The sequence below is a fragment of the Thalassophryne amazonica genome, chromosome 19 (assembly GCF_902500255.1).
Source record: "Thalassophryne amazonica chromosome 19, fThaAma1.1, whole genome shotgun sequence".
In the NCBI taxonomy this organism is placed as follows: domain Eukaryota; kingdom Metazoa; phylum Chordata; class Actinopteri; order Batrachoidiformes; family Batrachoididae; genus Thalassophryne; species Thalassophryne amazonica.
In genome coordinates this window covers 52625205-52645503 of record NC_047121.1, presented here as the reverse complement: position 1 = coordinate 52645503, position 20299 = coordinate 52625205, and the positions used below count along the sequence as shown (strand labels likewise).

Below are 20299 nucleotides of genomic sequence, written 5' to 3'. Positions count from 1 at the left end.
ACATATGTCACATGTCATAGAATCCAATGAAAGTTGATCTTGTTTGACCTTTACTTTGGAGACCAAGCATTCAACACTGTCAAAACTATTCCACTGTCACCTGGCCGCCTATTGAAAATTCAAGTGGCTAGTCGTTTTTTTCAAAAAAGTAATGTCTAAGGAGTATATGTGCTGACTTTGGTGCTTGTATTACTATTTGCAGGATTGTTTCTGTTAAACACCCATCTGACCCATCAGAAGACTGACTGTCAACCAACTGTACAGTTCAAACTATTATTTCAGAAACTATACAGATAACTACACTGAACAAAAATATAAAGGCAACACTTTTGTTTTTGCTCCCATTTTTCATCAGATGAATTCAAAGATCTAAAACATTTTCTATATACACAAAAGACCTATTTCTCTCAAATATTGTTCACAAATCTGTCTAAATCTGTGTTAGCGAGCACTTCTCCTTTGCCGAGATAATCCATCCCACCTCAAAGTTGTGGTATATCAAGATGCTGATTAGACAGCAAGATTATTGCACAGGTGTGCCTTAGGGTGGCCACAGTAAAAGGCTACTCTGAAATGTTCAGATTTATCACACAGCACAATGCCACAGATGTCACAAGTTTTGAGGGAGTGTGCAGTTGCTTTGCTGACTGCAGGAATGTCCACCAGAGCTGTTTGAATTGAATGTTCATTTCTCACAAAGACAGATTTAGACAGATTTGTGAAAAATACTGAACATATTTTGCTTTTTGATCATTAACTGCCATTCATATGTAAATAACTGTGCTAATGCAATTTTAGTGTATTACACTTTAGAGCTGCACCAATCAAATGTTTAGAAGTTGTCTGCTTGTGAAACAAAATGTGTTACTGATTTTGTACTTTGATCTGCTGAATGAAAGTCTGACAATAAAAATAGATTGGCTACCGTTTCCAGTATATTTAAGTTTTTACATTTTACAAAGACATAACACTTTCAAAATCAACAAAAGGGTTATACATTAACCCTAAGTAGCAAAAAATCTTAAAAACAAGAGACAATCAACAATTTCAAACATCATTTTCATTCTCAGTGGCCCAAAATTAATAGTTTGACTACTGTATATTTATTTCAGAAGCATTTTGGCTGTAGACCAGTGTTATTAACTAAATATTAAATGGACTGACAATTATTTTGATAATTTTTTTATTTGCTTTGAGTATTTTTTAAACCCAAATTGTGTGATTTTAGCATTTTAAATGTGAATTTTATAGTTTATCTTACTTGTTTCTGTACACCTAACAGTAAATGGAATATGTCTAGATTGTGGACAAAACTAAACATTTTAAAGCTCATCAAAGGCTCTAGAAAACATTGATCAACATTTTTCACCATATTATGGACCAAATAATTATTAATAGAGAAAATAATCGATCAATTATGGAAATAATCATTGCAGTCCTATAACACTTTCATACAAAAATCTGATTAATATAATTACATACACTTGAATTATAGCACTTATGATAGCTTAATTGATTGTGGGAGATTTGACAATTCTATTGTTTGGAACAGAAACATCTGATCACCAGAAAATGATAAAACAATTATTTAAAAATTGCCTCCATTTTTGCTAAAGCATGCATCATCTCCTTTACTGTGTGATGAAAAAAATAAAAAACACTCTTTGAATTACCTTCTGAAGAGGCCAGTGAACATTAGTAACATTGGCGGGAGATTTACCTTCTTCAGAGCTGACATTCTAGGTGGATCCTCCTCCTGCAAAGTCTGGTTCACATACTGAGGTCCTGAGCCACGTTTGGAGGGTGCACAAATCCCAACTCAGCCTGGTGCTGATGCTGAGCCATGAGGAGGCTGCTTAGTATTCCCATCTCACAGTCACCGTGTCCTACAGCTGGCCGCATGTGCGCACGCCCAAAGCCGCTGTTTTTACATCATTCAGGCACACGGGGAGCTGCAGGCAAGCCAAATGCAGAATTCCATTAAAAAAACATGCCAATTTAAAGTGACATTCACTATTAATCACCTGATGATGTGGCAGAAGAGGATTATGGGAGTACAGGGTGCGAAGGTTTAATTTGTCCTAATATGACATGTCAGAAAACTTTTTTTTTTTCTTTTTTTTTACACTGGCTGCAGATCACTCCAGTTCATTTACCCACATCAGAACTTGTTTTTTTTTTTTTGTTTTTTTTAATTGTATTTGTAAGATAATAATCAAATGCTCTGTGAGACAATAATACACTTCCAAGACACACAAATTTTTCTTTTCCCAAATTACTTTGAACAAATCAGGGCTCCAAATAAGATTCATTATCATTATTGATAAATTGTGGAAAAAACAGCAAAAATACAATTTCAGTTTCTCACAGGCAAAAGTTGAACCGTCAGATTATTTGTTCCTTTTTTGACCAAAACACAAAGAATTTTAAATCACTGTAATAACTAGCTAGCAATCTGTGTGCAAACTGACAAAATGAGACAGCCATTTCCGGAAGAGCACGTCAAACGTCTGAATCAGGCTCAAAACACAATGTCTGAGCTGCCTATAAACACTGCAAATTACTTGTCTTAAATGGTTTAGATTTAAGATAAGGGCTATTTTTTCTGAAATGCATAAAAAGTTTGTAAAGTTTAACAGAAATTCTGCTTTCAGATCATGAACTTGCACACTTCTGGAAGTCTCACACAGTTGCAGAATTCAAACTTGTACTGGTCCAATTTTAGAAAAGTTCACATACACGTATGCCTAATACACAGAACAGGTACATTTTACAAAGTTGTTAGGCAGTTGAGAGACATTTAGAGCCTGGTTCTGACACTGGAAGTACTTCCAGAAAAGGTGGTCATATTTGGGAGTTACACAGACACAAAAATACCACTTTGCACTGGTTCACAAACTGCGCAAAACACAAACATTCAAAAAATACTGTGATAATTACTTCAACCAGGTTTGCCAGTTTAGTAATTGTCACTAGATTTAGCAATGTTTTGACCTTCCCTAGCAATTAAAAATTCTATTACTGACTAAATGATTCTGGCAACTTTGATTCCACACAAAACAGTCAGTTTGTAAATGTTTTGAAGGAAAACAACTAAATGTTTGGTTCAGATACTTAGAAAAAAAAAAAAGCAAAGAAAAAAGTTCAGCCTTTTAGATAACCACTGAAATTTATTTTCTCACTGTGCTTGTTAGCCGGGATGACGTCTAGTGTCACGGTCTTATCACACACAAAAGACAAAACTAACAAAATTTTAAAACACACCTTTCTGTATCATTCAAGACTCATTTCACAAAACAGTAGTCCTAGCTGACCACATTTTAGACTAGCTCAAAGAAAGCACATATCGTTTCAAACTTTAAACACGAAGAAAAAAAATATTTGGCATTATAACACAAAAAAATAAAGCAGCTTAACTTACCATTGTTTTGCGGGTGTTCTGCTGAGTCACCTCTGACTACACCCCTGCTTCCACGTTATATTCAACTAAATTACAGCTCCAAATATATTCAACAAGGTTATATTGTCAGTCGATTGTAACGATTATTTTTTGTCATATATATTTAGTTCCACGGGATTTATTTTAAATCGTCAATAATTAGTGCTGAGTCTGGTGCTGCTGGTCTCACCGTGGTGTTATCGCGACACCGTGTAGCCTGCTGCTAGCTCGGTGCGTTAGCCGTCCTGTTGGAGGCGTCAGACGCTCGACAAACGTATTAACATTACGCCCAGTCAGTGTTTTCGCCTTTATTTAATGCGTAACCTCACGCTGCACCGTAAAAGTATTCCGCTGCGCCAGCCTGTGTTTCGATAGCAGGGCATTTTATAAGATAGTTAACCTTCTCGCTAACAGTTAGCTGGTTAGCATGCTAACCACCTGTTAAGACTGTTATCTTTGTGGCGGGTTTTCCTCCCAGTTTGCAGCCGTCATTATGACGCACACAAGGAAAGAAGGTGAGAACTATCGATGTCGCTCACAGTATTACACATTATTTATTCTCTATTTTACGTTAAGCACTGCTAAGCTAACTGGCAGAGTCCAACTTGTACTCTCGCGGTATTTGACGTTCTTTCCAAGCTGTAAACAGACGCACGTGTTTCGTTGTTTTCAAACACGATTAGCATTTTTACCAATTAAATGATATTTATGTTTTGTAAAAAGTGACACCTGCGGACAAGAAATGATTTTATTGGTTTCATTTTGCTGTTTCATTTGTATTTACGAGTTTTTGGAACTGTAACTAACTGTCCTTTTATGGTTTGGCCTCAAAAAAAAGTCAGAAATCCCTCTTGCGAAAGCCCCAGTGACTCCTTCAAGCTGTTTCCTTTTATAAATTGCCACATGCCAAAAAGGTTTCTGCGTATATTGCATCCACACTAAATTGCATAGTGATTCTGCCAAGTTTTAGTCAGAAGCTTTCTTACGTAAAGACAAAGTATGGCAAGTCAGTGTGATAAATCTGTCTTTTGATTTGGTCAGTATTTCAGTCAAAACTGCTCCAGAAGCTTTACCGTGCACTGCCCAAGTTGGACGAAGAGATCGGCCCACCGCTTAATGTAGACATACTCTGTAACAAAAGTACGAAAGGAAAAACCTCTCAACAGGTTCCTGCAACAGGTAAGCTCATGCTCAGTTGACACCTTACACAATCCATTGAGACTGTATCTTGGTGGGTGGAGTGGATTATTTATGAACTGAATGTTTGGTGGACTACAAAAACAACCACAAAAACCACTCATCATCGTGTACATTCTCTTCAGCATTGCTGCTCATCAAATTATGGTTCATAATCTTCCAGTATTCTGTATTTTCCGTCTTTGTCGTAGGAGATGCAGCACCGACACAGAGCGCAGTCGATTCAGGAAAAAGATTATACACAGTTCTACCTCCTCCTGCAGACTGGAAGGCAGATTGTGTGCAATCATTCACACCCACCGAGATAAGAAGCATAAATGCTGCAGAGGACCCTGCTGGTAAAATGACCATAATGTCACATTTATGGAGTTGCACTATTTACCATAACGCTCCTAAAGATTAACAACACAGGGCGCCTCCAGGTCGGCTGCTCCTCATGTTAAAGCCACAGTCCTTTTATTGTCTGTGCTACTCTAATAAAAGCAAACTGACAGGTGATTCACAGTGCTGTAGGATGTAGCATAAAGGTTAGAGAGAGAGTCTTTCCTGATTTAGTTTTTACTTTGATCTGTCTAGACAGTGGGTTATTTGTCACAATGCATTTTTCAACAAATCAGACATTGCATAAAAAGAAAAATACAAAATGAAAGCCCATTTCTTTTTACCAGAATCCAAAGTCAGCTGCACATTATGAGTCCAAGGCACAAAGATGTTTGATTAATTTTCCAAATCGAGGCATTTTAAATGCAGTATGAACAAGTTTTTCTTCAGTGGGGTTTGAGGTAAAAATGAATTGAACTGGAGTATTTGATGGAGTTTTTCTCTCGCGCTCTCTCTTTTTCTAAAAAGATTTTTTTTTTTTTTTTTTTTTTTTTTCATTTTTACATTGGCCAAACAGAGAGGCTCATTAGCCTGCGTGTTAAAAAAAATCTGATTATACAAGAATAATTTCAAAGGGTAGACCTTGCTACTGGAATCTAAATTTTGCAAATCTTGGTGAAATGAATGCCATTTATTTTGCAGGTGGATCTGGATTAAATTTGCAGATTTTTTAAAAAGGGACTAAATATGTTGTTTCCAGTTGATAAATGCTTTTAAAATATTCAAGTTTACTTTGTCATTGCCCACAGAGGGTGGTGTCCATAACAACAGTGAAGAACTGGACCAAGAGGAAGAGGCAGAAAAACTGAGGAGGAGATGGAAGAGAAGGAGAAAGTTCACACTTCGTGAAGACGGAGCAGCTTCAGTGATTGAGTCGAGTAAATGCCAGAATCAGGCGGAAGGTGGTGAGCGCATCAGCAGGAACAAGAGGAGGAAAATGAAAAAGAAACGGCACAAAGAGAAGCTTTTCGCCATGGGTGTGCTGCCCCGGGCTGCTGCCCTGGAGTTCACCTACCAGAGGAATGAGGAGAAGAGAGCTGCTGAAGTATCAAACTTCCTCAAGGCAACAATGGAAATCTATAAGTCAGACTGTGAGTAAAAGGCAGATAAAGGTTGTGAATGGTTCAGCGTTTCAGTGTAAAATATTTAATGTGATAACATGTCAAAGATGCTGGATCCTGATTCAGTTTGGATTATGTGACACACAAAACAGATTACTATTTACAGTCTACTTTATAAGTGTCTGTTGTTGTATTGCATTGCTTCCAAAAAGGCACAGCTCCACAATGAAGAGCTGGCAGATCAGATGTTTAATGATGATGTTTTCACAGTGTTGATTATTTCTCTTCCAGCCTCACTGCACATAGGTGAGCTTCCTCTCCACTCTGAGGAGGTGTACAATCTGGTGAGCAATGTATCCAGCAGAGAGAAGTCCAGTGCTGTCCTCAAACAGCTCCACAGTCTTATAGGATTTGTGCAGCGGAAGGAGACAGACGGTTTGTCCAAATCGCTGGAGGAGCTGCAAGAATCCTCGTCCATGTCTGCAGGTCAGTGATGATGGAGCTAACCAAACAACTCAACCTGATTCTCATGTTTTGTTAATCCCTACACAGAGAACAGTTGGGGCTATATTTCCACTAAGACATTATTATTTATTAGACACCCATGCATAACAGAAATTCACTCATATGACAAAACTCAACAGAAAAGTCAAAGACGGAAAGAAATACAACCCCTGGCAAAAATTATGGAATCTCCGGCCTCGGAGGATGTTCATTCAGTTGTTTAATTTTGTAGAAAAAAAAGCAGATCACAGACATAACACAAAACTAAAGTAATTTCAAATGGCAACTTTCTGGCTTTAAGAAACACTATAAGAAATCAGGAAAAAAAAATTGTGGCAGTCAGTAACGGTTACTTTTTTTAGACCAAGCAGAGGGAAAAAAATATGGAATCACTCAATTCTGAGGAAAAAATTATGGAATCATGAAAATAAAAGAACGCTCCAACACATCACTAGTATTTTGTTGCACCACCTCTGGCTTTTATAACAGCTTGCAGTCTCTGAGGCATGGACTTAATGAATGACAAACAGTACTCTTCATCAATCTGGCTCTAACTTTCTCTGATTGCTGTTGCCAGATCAGCTTTGCAGGTTGGAGCCTTGTCATGGACCATTTTCTTCAACTTCCACCAAAGATTTTCAACTGGATTAAGATCCGGACTATTTGCAGGCCATGACATTGACCCTATGTGTCTTTTTGCAAGGAATGTTTTCACAGTTTTTGCTCTATGGCAAGATGCATTATCATCTTGAAAAATGATTTCATCATCCCCAAACATCCTTTCAATTGATGGGATAAGAAACGTGTCCAAAATATCAACGTAAACTTGTGCATTTATTGACGATGTAATGACAGCCATCTCCCCAGTGCCTTTACCTGACATGCAGCCCCATATCATCAATGACTGTGGAAATTTACATGTTCTCTTCAGGCAGTCATCTTTATAAATCTCATTGGAACGGCACCAAACAAAAGTTCCAGCATCATCACCTTGCCCAATGCAGATTTGAGATTCATCACTGAATATGACTTTCATCCAGTCATCCACAGTACATGATTCCTTTTCCTTAGCCTGTTGTAACCTTGTTTTTTTCTGTTTAGGTGTTAATGATGGCTTTCGTTTCATTTAGACATATTGCTTTAAGTTTTCTGTGTTGACGCTTTGATGTCTTCCTTGGTCTACCAGTATGTTTACCTTTAACAACCTTCCCGTGTTGTTTGTATTTGGTCCAGAGTTTAGACACAGCTGACTGTGAACAACCAACATCTTTTGCAACATTGCGTGATGATTTACCCTCTTTTAAGAGTTTGATAATCCTTTCCTTTTGTTTCAATTGACATCTCTCGTGTTGGAGCCATGATTCATGTCAATCCACTTGGTGCAACAGCTCTCCAAGGTGTGATCACTCCTTTTTAGATGCAGACTAACGAGCAGATCTGATTTGATGCAGGTGTTAGTTTTGGGGATGAAAATTTACAGGGTGATTCCATAATTTATTCCTCAGAATTGAGTGAGTCCATATTTTTTCCCTCTGCTTGGTCTAAAAAAGTAACCGTTACTGACTGCCACAATTATTTTTCCTGATTTCTTATAGTGTTTCTTAAAGCCAGAAAGTTGCCATTTGAAATGACTTTAGTTTTGTGTCATGTCTGATCTGCTTTTTTTCTACAAAATTAAACAACTGAATGAACATCCTCCGAGGCCGGTGATTCCATAATTATTGCCAGGGGTTGTATAAGAAAATAAACCAAATACATGGTGCCTAAAGGTGTAGGCAGAAGCAACGCTTATCCACGCCTACCCTCCTGTATAAAATCAATCAGGCATATATGCCTGTTCATAGACATTTATATCCAACACAATCTGAACACAGCAGCACATAGTTACAGATGAAAGAAGTCAAATATTTCTCCAGACAACTCACAAAAAAACAAACAAACAAAAAAAACGAAGGTTCCAGTACAACAGCCTCTACATATAACACAACTCAACCCTATTAATCTAATACATATCTAGAAAATACCATTTGTTTGTACAAATGTTTGAACCGGTTAATATCTCGACATTGCTTAAGTTTCTCTGGTAAATTATTCAATTTTTTTGGCCACAAATGGAAACACAAAAGCACCTCCTAGTCGTCCTAGCGCCCGCAATTTTAAAATAAAATGTACCCCTTAAATTATACATTCCTTCTCTCAGCGTAAAATATTCTTGAATTCTGAGAGGTAATTGTGTATTTCTTGCTTTATGCATCAACTGAACAGTCTTAAATGAAATCATATCATAAAGTTTTAATATCTTTGATTTAATAAATAGCGGATTGGTATGATCCCGAAACCCTGAATTATGAATTATTCTTAATGCTCTTTTTTGAAGGATGAATAATGATTGTAATGTAGTTTTATAGTTATTACCCCAAACCTCCGCACAGTATGTCAAATAAGGTGCAGTCAATGCACAATACAAAGTATGTAGCGATTTACCATCTAGAATATACTTTGCCTTATTCAATATTGCAATACTTTTAGAAACTTTCTTTTGAATGATGAATATGAGCTTTCCAGTTAATTTTATCAATAATCACACCTAACAACTTATTTTCCTTGACACAGTCTATATTTACCCCAAGTATATTTAACTGTATTTGTACATCCAATTTATAATTTCCAAATAACATCATTTTAGTTTTTGACCAATTTAATGACAATTTGTTCATGTCAAACCAACTCTTCAGCTTTATCATTTCAACTCTCAAATCAAACAATAATTGCTGCAAATTCTCTCCAGAACAAAACTGGTGTGTGTCATCAGCAAAGAGAACTGCTTTAAATACATTGGAAACTTTACATAAATCATTAATATATAAAATAAATCATTTTGGTCCCAGCACAGAGCCCTGGGGAAGCCCACAAGCAATGTCCAGATATGTAGAACCGCAGTCCCCGATTTTAACAAACTGCTTCCGGTTTTGCAAATAACTTTTAATCCAGTTCAGAGCCACTCCTCTAATCCCATAAAGTTCCAACTTTTTAAATAATATGCTATGCTTGATTGTATCAAAAGCCTTTTTTTAAGTCAACAAATAGACCTATTACTAATTCCCTTTGGTCCACATGTTTATTGATCTCTTCAATTGCATTGCACAAAGCCAAAGCCGTGGACCTTTTCGCTCTGAACCCATATTGACTGTCATCAAGCAGGTTGTGAAATTCAATAAATCTATCTAGTCTGTTATTGTAAAGTTTTTCCAGTATCTTAGAGAATTGTGACAATGAAGACACAGGCCTGTAGTTAGTAAAAAGATGTTTGTCACCAGATTTAAATAGAGGTATCACCTTTGCCACTTTCATACCATTTGGAACAATTCCCGTTTGAAATGATTTATTAAATATATATGTTAATGGTTTAACAATTTCTGGAATTATCTGCTTTACTAAAGCCATATGTACATCATTATGATCAGTTGACTTTTTACTTTTACATGTGCTGACTACCATAATAATTTCTCTCTCATCAACCGGGCCAAGAAACATAGTATATGGATTTCTCTCAATTAATTGCTGGTTTTCCCATGTAGTATGTGGAAAGTCAGCTGCTATATCTGGCCCAACATTACCAAAATTTTATTAAAACTGTTCACTACTTGGTTCATGTCATATTCATCTTTATTGTTACAAGTAAAGTAAGATGGATGGATATATTTGAAGTAAAGTAAGATGGATGGATATATTTGAATTCAAGTCCACACCTGATCCACTGTGGCAACCCCAAGGAACAGAGGAGAGTAACTTGAAGAATGATAGATGGACTCACATGTAATAAATACTCCATGTGGCGGTGTGCAGCCATTAAGTTTGAGTCCTCTAATAGAGGCTTGGGACTTTAAGGATCATGTTCCTGGGACTGCACTCTTCTGGTCAGAGGTTACAGATGTTGTGCCTCAGATCTGCTCGAGCCATTCTCCTAATTTGGGGGTCACAGGCCTGACATCTCCTATTCCAACCATGGCCTTTACCTTCCACATCATTTCTAGTTCTCCTTTCAGCCCGTGGTACCTCTGGAGCTCTTTCTCTTTCTGATGAGGCTATCTCAACTGACCTTTTCTGCTCCTTATCAATCGCCACTATGTCTGTCTGGTCCCACACAGCACCTTAGTTCTGCTGTTCCCCACATGGACTTTGGTACGTCCAGTCTGTATTTGGCACAGATGTTCTTGAACACTATCCCAGGTACTTTGTTGTACCTCTTAGTGTACAGTGACCCAACTTGCATCTTGCACCTGGCCACTATGGGCTGCATCGTCTCAGCGAAGTCTTTGCACAGCCTACACCTCAGGGTCCTGTGTGCTGCATGGACCCTAACCCTATATGGACCTGGTGCTCAGTGCCTGTTTTTGTGCTGCATGATCAGTGCACCTGTGCTGTTCATCAGCCCGTCTTTGTTAGCCATGAAAGGATTTCTTGATGTCATCCGCCCCCTCCAGCTGGTGATGTCACGTCCCATGGTTGGGTTAGGTCTTTCTTTTTGGGGGGGATGGTTAGTCTCCTCTTCTTCCTCACCACCCTCTGTAAATAAATGGTAAATGGACTGCATTTATATAGCGCATTTCCATCTGCATCAGACACTCAGTGATTTACAATAATGCCTCACATTCACCCCGATGTCAGGGTGCTGCCATACAAGGTGCTCACTACACACCGGGAGCAACTAGGGGATTAAAGACATTGCCCAAGGGCCCTTAGTGATTTTCCAGTCAGGCGATTTGAACCAAGGATCTTCTGGTCTCAGGCATAACACCTTAACCACTAGACCATCACTCCCCTCTGTCTTCTGCTGTTTGTGGTACTCACCTACCTGTTTGTCCTGGGGGTTCAGGTGCTTAATGGTACTCCTGGATGCTCCTTGACTCATCCTGAATAATGGCTTTGACACTTATTAGCCCTCGGCCCATCTTTTTTCTGACTCTACAGTCTCAGGGTCCAGGATTTTGGACGGATCCCTTTGTGCATTGTGAGGAGTTTACTTGTCTTTGATATCTGTGGCATCTATCTCTGTCTTTGGTCATCTTATTATTCTAACAGGGTATCTGAAGACCAGCATGTTGATGGCTTGGATGAACTTGTTTTAACAGTCTCTCCAGATATGTGGTCACTTATTTGTGGATTTGCACCATTGGGAAGCTGCATAAGAGGATCGGCAGGGAATTTGCTGTTGTCACTGGAGTCGGAGGATTCAGGTCGCTCTTGTGTCAAGAGTCACAACCTCATGCTCATTTCTGTCTCCAGTAAGAAATCCTTGAAGCCATCATGGAAGCAGAGCCCATAAAGTATGTTGTCTTTTTAGATCTATTTTCAGTGGTGGGAATGGGCCAAGAAGCATTGTCATTGTTGTTGCACATATTGCTAGTGATGCTTTGTGGACAACCCACCAATCGCACAATCCAGAATGGTTTTTGATCGCATCCTGGTAGAGTTGGCAAGGTTTGCCTCTGATCACCTTCTTGACAACAAGTCCAAAGTATCTGTGTCGTTTGCCTAATAAGATCCAGCAATCACTGAGTCAGTCTTTTTCATATTGTTTGTTGGTTTTGTTTAACATAAGACACCCTCAACACTCGACTCCAGTGTCACGTTTTCGACACTTGAATTTGACGTGATACTGCCCTCCAGTTCTCTGTCAGAGTGTGGTGGAGAAGCTGTTGTTCCAGTGGCTCAGTCCTCACAGAGAATGTTTTACTTCCAACATTTTGGCCCCAATGAGGGATTTTTGACATTTTGTTGTTCATCTCCAATGAAATGCCAAAACCACGCTTCATGCTTCATGTTGACACACACCCAAATTCAAAGTGAACATGGAAATAACCCACCTGGGTATTTATCTTGTATTTACTAAGTGTAAACTTCATTCTAACTGAATGCAAACTTTTGGGGGCGTGCAGGAATCACCCTGCCTGCCCACATGTCCATCCTTGAATCTGTTAATCGCAGTTCCTCCTAAACCAGTTGGTGACATTTAATGAAACTTCACACACTGGTAGCAGACCACATGAAGGAAAATAATTCCAGTCTGATGTCTTCAAGAGAAGATAATTCGAATTTTTAACTGATGCACCATATGATGTTGATATTGCAAGTACAATTCCATCTACTAAACCAGTTCTTAAGGTTTAATGAAATGTGAAGATGTACGTGAAGGAAATTAATCTGTTTTGGAGAGTGACGGATGTGTGTTTGTTGAAATTAAAAATGGATTTGGATTTGAGCTGCATGTCAGATGGACCTGACACGTTGCTGTCTGTCTCTTTGTGTTTCAGAGGAAACCACTGCAGTCGTTTCACTTTTCCGATATTGGATAACAGACATTCTTCCAATGCGGGGAAACTGCTTTGCACAACACTGACAGCTGCTGCTGGAGGATCATTTTCAGTGTTTCTTCGTGTCAGAGGTCAAATGTCAAACGCAAGCCCTGGGGTAAGATCCAGGACCCCCACCAGTCTGCAGACTAAATTAATAATAATCTTATGTAGTTACATTTTAACTCTGTCTCAGTGTTGCGGAGGGAAGTACTCTGCAGTCCAGAGTACCACCACGGGTGCAGGTGAAATAAGACATCTCCATGGTTTATCTGATACTAGTGCTGATTTCACCAGACTGATTCCAAAATTATCACTCCGCTCCAAAATGATCATGCAGTCACCACATTTTCAGTTCCATGATAAAGCCTTTGTAATTTGCCATCCATTATGGCAGCACTTTCAGTTCATTCCCGGTGCTAAACCCACTCATTCACTTGCACGTCTCTCACCGCATTTTTGCCTTAGTGTGTATAAAATGTGCACATCAACCCAGCAGGTCTGTAACAATGCATCCTTTGTAAAAAATAAATAAATAAATAAAAAATCTGATGATCTCAGCCAATGTTAATGCAGTAATAAGCTCTGATATGTTCCTAACATTTATGTTCTTGCATATAAAGTTCATGCAGAAAGCGAGGTGTGAAAATCACAAGGCTTTGGTTACAGGATAGGTAGGTACGATACCTTTATAAAATCCAGTGAGTGCATAGACAGATAAATGAGCACACCACATCCAGATTAACACAATAACTCCAAAAAAAAAAGCAATAAATGCCGTCCTCTTGTAAGCCTCCAGATTATGAGGTGTAGAATGAAGACAAACTGGTCACTGCTGCGTGATAAACGATGCTTCTAAATATCAAATCTGTTATTAGGGTGCTGAGAGTTTAAGATTAAACAAAGTAAATATCCGGCGTGTCCGCCCTTTTAAGCTGAATTATTTTGGGTGAGCCATCTGATGCTTTTTACAAGGACATTGTGTTGATCAGGTCATGATTCAGTGATGATTGTCGTCTATAAACCCACAAAGAAACCAGGTTTCTTTTAAACACAAATGTTGTTTCTTACAGATTAACAAACACATTACCATTTGAATTAAAAATACAAACTTCTCGGTAACATTTAGTAGATGTTATTATTGACAAAGGTGCTATTTTGTGCTTTTTTTTGTTTCTTTTTAAGATATTTTCCAGTAGCAGAAGCTAACAATAAGTAATACTTCCATTATGACTGCCGTCATCATCTGAATCCTAATTGTCAGAAAATCCCAAATGTCAGCTGTGGCTGAAGCTCCAGTATTGTTTGCATTCTGCATGTTATGACATTTAAACCGCCCCAATTATCTGCACGCAGCAAATATCAATTTCTGACTATGTTTCTGTTCCACATGATTCTTTACATTTGTTGCATCGCTGAGGAAGGTTGATGGTCTTCATAAGCACAGCACTGAACCCACTAATACTGCCTCGGTGCTCGCCAAATGAGAACAAAACTGCTTCTGCCACATGATGCCAGTCTACGGGGAGTTTTCAGTCTGTCAAACAGTCTCAGTAGCTTTTAAGTCAATCTTGGGTTGGGGGGGCTTTCTGGTTGTGCCTCACAACTGCAAATAAATGTCTTACATTTCTTGGCTCTGCCCCTTTTTGTGAACCCGCCTCAATAGTCAGTTACTTCTGTTTTGTAGGGAAGATGATGGCTAAGCTTTGAAATAGCTGTACTTGCATGATGCATTGAACCTTATGGTGTAGGTGTTAGTGCACAGCCTGCTGTCAGAAAAATGTACTGTAGCTGTTGTACTAAGTCCTGTATAGCAAATAATTATGTATGCACATTAAAATTACTGCATGTTCTGACATTTTTTGTTAGTGTGGCCACAGCAGATGGCCACCCCACTGAGTCTGGTCTGCTTGAGGTTGCTTCCTGTAATCAGACTTCTGAGGAAGCGTTTCCTTAACTGTTGCCAGTGTGCTTGCTTTGTATAGCAGCATGATCTGGCTTGTTTTATGCTGTATTATGAACATTGAATTGAATATAGTCCCTGAGACCTGTTAGTGTGAGTGTGTATCCCCAGATTTTGTAAGCTGAAACATATGAGAGTTTATAACTCCACCGAGACGGGACAGAAGGCTAATATTAGTAGCCCAACTCCCAGTCCTGTTAAGCTACCTGCATAATTATTAACTAATTTATCACCACATGGTCTGAAAATTGTGATTTTATTTAAACATGCCCATGGCAGATGGTCACCCCACTGACTCTGGTCTGCTTGAGGTCTCTTCCTAGAATCAGAACATGCTGGGGCAGTTTTCCCACAGTTGCAGGTGTGCTTGCTCACGGGGTGGATCAGGTTTAAATCTTAGTCGTGATGTTTGTTATGATTTGGCATTGAATAAATAACTTTAATTGAAAGTTGAGGATGTGAAGAAATGAACATTTTGATCTCTGCCTCTGTGGACCCGTGAGATTCTGAATGTCTTGGGAACTGAACAAACACAGGTGTTTAAATTACCACCACGACTGCTGTAGATCTGAGCTGAGCTCCTCTCTGAGTTGTAACTAACCTAACACACAGACACTCTCATACAGCCTCTTTAGCCAATAAGTACGACGGCACCTTTGCCGCTTCAAAAACATTTGCGGCAGCACCACCCATGGAGCGAGTAGCTTATCGCTAATCATCACTGTACCCGTTTACAGCTCCTCTTATCTATTCTGATACTCTGTTTTGCAAAAGGGCAAGGAATTATCTCAGCTGGGCAGTGCCGATTCTGTCGGCTGTGCCAGCTTGAGAAGAACCTGGTGTGTGAGTAATATTATAATTTTGAACAGGTCATGTGTCATGGCTGCGTGCTCCAGGTATTGTGTGTTGATAGCAGCTGTTGTGCTCTTTCTGCATGCATTCAGCAAAAAGATAGAACAGTCTGAACACAGCTGTTTTGGAGTTGCTTACAGGGCTCCGCCCCTCACCATTAAACCCTTCAGTAAAGAGTGTAGACTGTCCAGCCGATGTGTACAGGGTGGGCACGTAAAACTCTTCTACCCAAATAAGTTTAGTCACAATGAAGAGAACTAAACCCCACTGTTTGATTTATACAGCACAAGTTTTCCTCTAGAAAGAACGAACACCAAAAGCATAATGGGTGTTTCAAAAGTAGCGTCTGACAAATGGGGGGGGGGCCAAGACCTAGACTTTGGAAATGAAAGAAACTGACAATTCATTTCAAGCAACGTGTAACTTTAAAACCACACATTTCTGAGAGGAAGAGACAAAGAGGAGGATGAAGTGGCTGATTCAGCTAAAGTCATCCAAAAATCCTGTCTACAGGGTTGTGTGGAGGAACAAGGGTACTCCAAAAAGGTGTCTGTCCCCTACAAATAAAAGTACCTGGAGGCTCAAGATGTGAGCTTCTTCGGCGGAGGGACAGCAAAGCTTGAACACCGATGGACCAAGTGCATTAACGTTAAGGGAGACTATGTTGAAAATAATGCAAGAACAATCTTCCTCCATGATGTTTTCTGGGTGACGCAGAGAACTTTTTGAAGTAAACTTGTGTGAATGTGTTGTGAGTTTTAGAACATAACCACTGTGAAACAGGAAGTTATGGTTGATTTGGTACATTCTGTCTGTCACTGACAACCATACCTGCTGCTAATCTATCACTCAAGTCAGATCAGGTCTGAGAGCACATCCTAAAATTAACCATCGGTCTGCCACAGTCAGCTAATACATAGTGTGGCCTTCAATACTGAGGTACCTGCCTTTTGGATCACGCCCAGAAAAACCACATGGCCAAAGTGTTGTAGCTGAGATTCCCTCACAGTGCAGGTGATAAGCCTCATTCATTTGACACAAAGTCATTCCAGCAGTACCCAAGTACTCAGAGACCTTGGACCAGATCATCCCCTTAAAGAACTGCTTAGAGTCCATTTCTCACAAGCATACAGGAAGCACCAGGATCCAAAAGGGTTTTACAAAATCGTTCCAATGCCCTGCGGCCGAAATGGGCTTCCTCAGGAGGGTGGCTGGTGTCTCCCTTAGAGATAGGGTGAGAAGTTCGGTCATCCGTGGGAGGCTTGGAGTGGAGTCGCTGCTCCTTTGCATTGAAAGGAGCCAGCTGAGGTGGTTCGGGCATCTGGTAAGGATGCCTCCTGGGCACTTCCCAAGTGAGGTGTTCCAGGCACGTCCATCTGTGAGGAGACACCGGGGAAGAGCCAGAATTAGGTGGAGAGATTATATCTCCACACTGGCCTGGGACGCCTCGGGATCCCCCAGTCAGAGGTGGTCAATGTGGCACGGGAAAGGGAAGTCTGGGGTCCCCTGCTGGAACTGTTGCCCCCGCGACCCGAACCCGGAAAAGCAGTTGAAGATGAGTGAGTGTTCCAATGCCCCCTTACCATCCAGTAGGTGGCAGGCAGGTCTATGAGATTCTGCGTGAACATGACTAGACTTTTTCTTTGAGTCACAACCAGTTTACCACAAATGGAGAAAGAAGTGGCATCACGTGGCTGTTTACTTTGATATCTGTGATTAATCGATTGTCAAACTAGGTGACAATAATCCAATGTGCAGTTTCCCATAGTGAACACTTGGACTACAAACACACAGATCAACACACTGGACCTTCCTCCTGTTCAGACCGGCGTCATGTCCTTGTGCCTCATCCTGTAATCTGCTTTGATGGCCTGTTATGTAAAGACGGGCTTAGACCTTATAAAGACTGGCTGCAGGATCCTGCTCCGGAGAACTGAGCACAGGTCAAAGCGTCCTAACACAGACCAGGACAGACCCTGTGCCAGGGTTTTCTGTCCTGGCAGTCCAGGGATTGGAGGAAGAAGGAGGTTTGTTGTCTTTTTAACTCCCCCCATCGTCCAGGACAACTGCTGTAAAGATGTTTTTCAGAGTCCTAAGACTGACTCCGGGTTATATCCGGTTCCTGCAGGTGAGACTTTTGACAGGTGGAACGTAATAAATGATAAAGTGGAAGTAAGAAGACTGGTTCAGATGTTTTGTCACGTTTTAATTTAAATTTTGAGAATGCTGTGATTAAAAGCGTTGTCCCGTCCTCCACAGGTGGTTCTTTACACTAAACGTCTCCAGGCAGCACATTCTGAGATCAAGCAACACAGAAATACAAACTTATTTAATTTATTGAAGTTTATTTGCACAAAGCACTTTGTTTTGAATTAAGACTAAATCAGCAATTTGAAACTCAAGCTGCCATGAAGCCATCAGATCTTTGTGATGTCATAAGGCAGTAGTTCCCAACCTTTGATCTAAAAAAAAAAGTTCATGCTCTTGGGGAGAAATATTTTTTATTAACACATGTATTACTTTATATATATATGTATAATTTTCCTCCTTTTGTCTTTGGTTTATCCACGGGATTTTTTTGTTATTATTAACTTGATTTTCTTGTAGGTCCATTATTATGACTTTAATGTGTGGATGTTTAATCTTGACAGTCTCAGAAATGGAAGCTTTGGCACCGCCCTAAAGGGGCTCAGTCCCTAGATTGAGAACCAGTGTCATAAGGTATTGTTATTTATTTTGCATTAAGAGTCAACACTGGACCGTTTCTTTGTCTTAACCGGCCGCTGAGTAGCCGGTGTGAGACCGCTGCTTTAACTAAGAAGGCAGAAATGTCACACATTCCTGTCTACAAGTTTTCTAGGTTTCATAAACTGAGTGTGGATACAAAACTCTACTTTTCTGGTGCCACATGCTGCCTTTATGTGTCTCCAAAGATTGAACTGTGGCAAAACAATGAAATTCATTCAACAATTAAAATCTATCCCCAAATGTGAGGTGTTTCCAGGCTGCTGTTTTAGTAATTGTAGGATATCTTTTGTTTTTGTGCACGGAGCATAATTAAGGTTTGTGGTGGCGTTTGCCACAAACAATAGAGGAATCCCATCCAGTGACAGTCGGCTGCATTGTAAGAGGAAATGCAGGAGCGACTCCTTAACAGCCTGTGACACAGCTCCGTTAGAAACTATTATTTGTGCCTCTTTGCGCTTTATTATTGTCAAGGGTTTCGTTGAGGAAAACAGGTTTTTTGTTTGCCAAAAGTGACAGAGGAACATTTTGTAAATGAGAGAAGACGGGTTTTTAATCTCCCGGGTCCGAGAGAAGACTGCGGGGAGCAGATTTCGACCTACGTATTTGATGCTGACCGCTGTTTCAGTGAAGTTCTGCAGCACTTCATGTGCTTTGCTCCTAAAACCTGAAAGTTCTGTCACTGCAAACCTCCACAGAACGGCTTCACATCAGTTCAGGAACGGATAATAAGCAGATGATGCATCCTGGAATTCTTACATTAAGTTCATAAGTGATCACATCCTCCACCGACTGGCAGAAGACACTCATTTCAGATTTGAGATGGTTTTGAAACGTGTTTACCACAATGACAGATTCTAAATGTTGACCGTTGATCTCAGTGTTTGACCTGCAGAAAATTTGACCTTGTTTGTGGTCATCCTGGAACTCACCTACGTGTGTGTCAAGTTTGGTACAAATGTCAAATGCATCAAAACAAAGTGTGACACTTTAACATAAGAGCAACATGTTGGTTTGTCTTTCTTTCAGACGCAGGCATACCACAACGTGACTGTGACGCCTCCGGCAGAGAAGGCCATGCCTGGTATGGCGGTGCTGTTGGGGGCCGTGGGGATCGGGATGTGTGGCTACAGCTCCAGGCAGTTGGCCCTTTACCACCGACCCTCCACCCGCGTGCTGCAGTGGGTTGGCACGCACAGTGAAGCGACCACGGTGGCCCAGAGGACCCCCTTTCTGGATGTAACCTGCCGGGCTGGAGCCTGTCAGGAGATCCCCTCTCCTGCCTTTGTGGGTCAGAAAGTCCCCTTCAAATAGCCTGTGATGGAGGTCTGGCTGACATCGTGGGTCGAGTACCGCATTTTTCACTTTTGCACATCTAAGATTGAAGCTATGCCGGCCCGTTGTGCCAACGTGGCCCATGTGCTCTCTGACCATGTTCTAGTGGATATCTGACGGAACCGAACCTGCATGTCTGAAGTGACACGTTAGGAGTAACGCAACTTTCTGTAACTAGCAGAGATCACTGCAGTGGTGAAAAAGTGTAAACCAAATTTACAAGTTGAGAAACACATTTACAAAAGTAAAAGCAAATTTACATTTATTGATTCATGACTTTTGTAAATGTTTTCCCTGCCACACGTCTTTCAAAGATGACAAATTCTGGAATTTAGGATTTTGCATTGAGTTAACATGTTGCAGTTAGTTTCTAGTCCTTTTCCTTCCAGTGCTCCAACACTCTGAACACCCAACACATCCAGATTTTCCACGTCGGCATGAAGTTTCATTTTGTTGATGGTTTGTCTTG

General features: G+C 40.1%; 1 protein-coding gene across 2 annotated transcripts; it reads left to right on the top strand.

Annotated features, from left to right (window-relative positions):
- Positions 1–3628: 3628 nt before the first annotated feature.
- On the top strand, positions 3629–20011 carry LOC117500939 (glutamate-rich protein 1). Of its 2 annotated transcripts, none has more exons than XM_034159731.1 (6): positions 3629–3954; positions 4481–4618; positions 4828–4974; positions 5767–6108; positions 6370–6564; positions 12897–13722. In XM_034159731.1, the coding sequence occupies exons 1-6, from the start codon at positions 3933–3935 to the stop codon at positions 12980–12982; spliced, it is 930 nt and encodes a 309-aa protein (XP_034015622.1). In that variant the 5' UTR covers positions 3629–3932; the 3' UTR covers positions 12983–13722. The 2 variants fall into 2 exon arrangements, with proteins under 2 accessions (XP_034015622.1, XP_034015621.1); XM_034159730.1 differs by lacking the exon at positions 12897–13722 and adding an exon at positions 19525–20011 and having other exon boundaries at positions 3630–3954.
- The last annotated feature ends 288 nt before the right edge of the window (positions 20012–20299 follow it).